The sequence below is a fragment of the Salvia hispanica genome, chromosome 6 (genome assembly GCF_023119035.1).
Source record: "Salvia hispanica cultivar TCC Black 2014 chromosome 6, UniMelb_Shisp_WGS_1.0, whole genome shotgun sequence".
NCBI lineage: Eukaryota > Viridiplantae > Streptophyta > Magnoliopsida > Lamiales > Lamiaceae > Salvia > Salvia hispanica.
In genome coordinates, this window is record NC_062970.1 from 12,305,000 (window position 1) to 12,307,692 (window position 2,693).

At 37.8% G+C, this 2,693-nt stretch overlaps 1 protein-coding gene across 1 annotated transcript; it reads right to left on the reverse strand.

Annotated features, from left to right (window-relative positions):
* Positions 1–1,075: 1,075 nt before the first annotated feature.
* Positions 1,076–2,687, reverse strand: LOC125197130 (protein KINESIN LIGHT CHAIN-RELATED 2-like). Its single transcript, XM_048095840.1, has 2 exons — positions 1,787–2,687; positions 1,076–1,613 (listed from the first exon to the last, which is right to left on the reverse strand). The coding sequence occupies exons 1-2, from the start codon at positions 2,665–2,667 to the stop codon at positions 1,394–1,396; spliced, it is 1,101 nt and encodes a 366-aa protein (XP_047951797.1). The 5' UTR covers positions 2,668–2,687; the 3' UTR covers positions 1,076–1,393.
* Positions 2,688–2,693: the final 6 nt, after the last annotated feature.

Below are 2,693 nucleotides of genomic sequence, written 5' to 3' on the forward strand. Positions count from 1 at the left end.
CTTCTTTTTCATTTTGCAGGCTTTGTCATTTTTGGGGCATTCAATTATATGCTTAGGTAGGGGTCGCCCATCCTAGACAAGTCCCTCCTCTTATAATGACTCCTCAGCCTTTTAGATTTCTTACGTTATTACAGATTACGCTTGAATGTATAGTGCTGGGCTCAGGGCTTATCTTAATTTAGCGTTTAGGTTTTATGATTTAATAAGTCACTTGTGGATTGGGCTATGTATTAGACTTTTGATACATTTTTTTTTGTTTTGCATAGTCTATTAATTTGGCTACCGCAAACAAACACAACTACAGGCACAGCTATTAAGAGAGCTTAAATATAGGTAGTTACACATGAGTTTATTTTAGTATTTCTGTAAGCGTTACATAATTTTAGAATTTAATATATTAATTAGTTATCGAATTTGATGTGTAAATTTACTATTTAAACAATTTTAGAGTATCTAATTGTGTTTATAAGAAAAAGAATTAATTAACTTTCAAATTTGATTCAACTAAAAAATTAATAAAAAAAAACTAAATAGAGTAGAATAGGTTGCCACGAATAAAATCACATAATTACAAAATAAAGGCATTAATTCATCGCATCAATCATCAAGGCCTTCCGCTCAAAGCCCAGTAGAGAAATAGGCCCAGATATGATTTAATAATGAAACGCCGGATGTGTATGTATAAATTAAATTATAGGCCCAATCACTTTGAGTTTGCTCAGACAATTGTAGTACTTATTCATATTTTTCTATTTGAATATGGGAAAAAGAAACTTAATAACAACAAATTGAATAAAGATGTGAAGATAAATATAGTGTCCCGAAATAGATCTTGTACAGAGACAGGAGAAGGCAATAATATCTGGAATTGATGGGGAATGAGAAGCAGTAAGTAAGAAAAACAAGTAACAACCAGAAGCGGTTGTATTGTACCAACTAAATTTATCATCACATCATGATTGAATTATTGATGTGGGCTCCCATCCACTTCACCATTTATTGGTCTGTATATCTTTGATATTGTAATTTCAATTATCTCTACCCATTCTTAATTTCAAAATAATCACAACAAATAGATACTGAAGGTTAATATAAATAACATCATCCCATATTTTAACAATGTACAAGTGACCAAATATACACCGTAAAAACATGATTAAAATAAATTAGTACAACTGTACAAGAGAACCACTCCTCTCCACAACTACTACAGCTTGATTCAATACAATAAATCAAAATCCCAACCTGTAAAATGCCATTCAATGTGCACAGCAACAATCAATGGCCACCAAACTCAATCATGTATACCTTTTTTCTTTTTCTTTTTTGTTTTCTTTAATGTTGTATGGGAAAAAGAAAAAACTGTGTAAAGATCTCTGTACAGCTATCCTTCTCACACCTTAATGCCACCATTGCTGCTCGTAGCCTTCGTGTTTTGGCTAGTATCAAGGAGCGTTTCCAGTGACCGGTTTTTCCTGTTCCGGACCCTGCCTGCCTCCTTTAGTAGCTCAGCCAGCCTCTTCTTCTCATCTTCGACGTCTGGATGTGCTGTCCCGAGCTTTTCCTCCCTCATTCCCACTATAAATTCGAGAATTTCTATTGCATCATCCAACCTGTGTGAAACCAGACATATTCGAGATGAAAACCTAACATAACCGGCTTCTTGCCCCATAAAACTTTATCATAAACGATTCAACCAACTTTCGCAAACCAATTAGTTTTTTAAAATTTCTAGCATTTCATGACTTAATTTCTAGTATGATTAGTATTGAGCTGAGCATATTACCTTCCAACAGCATCATAAGTTCCAGCAAGGTTACTGTACACTCCAAGTGTATCGGGATGGTATGGTCCATATTCTTGTTCTAGAATGCTCCTTGCTTCTTCAAACAATTGAACAGCCTCGTTTATCGCATAGCGCTGCACACAAGCTAAGCCCATCTGGTTCAATGCAATGCCAAAGAAAGCTGATTTCTTCTCCCCACTAGCACGAAGCTTTGTTGTTGCGTTTTTAAATGAGGAGTAAGAATCAGAATAGTTTCCCAGCATATAGTACAGAACTCCCATCTGAGCTTCAATGCCAGCAATTGTGTTCTGCTGACCTGGAGCGTCGTTATACATCTTTAGAGCCTTTTGTAGCAACTTCAGCGCCTGCTCAAGCTCCTCCATCGACTCATAAATGGCTGAGATATCAGTGAGGCCACTAGCAATTTCCTCAGGAACAATCCCAGGGGCGGGCTTTTCATAGATCCGGAGGGCATTCTCACAGTAGGATCTCGAGTCCCTAAACTTCCCTGTCTTGTTATATAAGTCGGCTAGACGAACAAAAACAGAAGCAACGGCCGGATGGTTCTCCCCTTTAGAAGTCTTGAGAGACGTAAGTGCTTTCTGATAAGCAAAAATTGCCTCATCATATCTGTTTAGAGAGAGATAGGTATCCCCAATGCTACAATCAACAGCAGCCACTTCTGATTCCTGTCCATTAGCCACCATAGCCATGCTTGCCAAAACAAGATGCTCGAGAGCAGCTTCATGGTCTCCCTTCGATTCACAGATCATCCCCATCAGCCTCCTGTCTGCAGCCTCCTCAAGAGAAGCAGGTGCTCCGTTCTCTCTATGTATGTCCAGTGCCATTTGACAAAGCCTTTGCGCTTCGTCAAATTGCATTGCTTGAGTGTGGGCTTCAGCTAAAT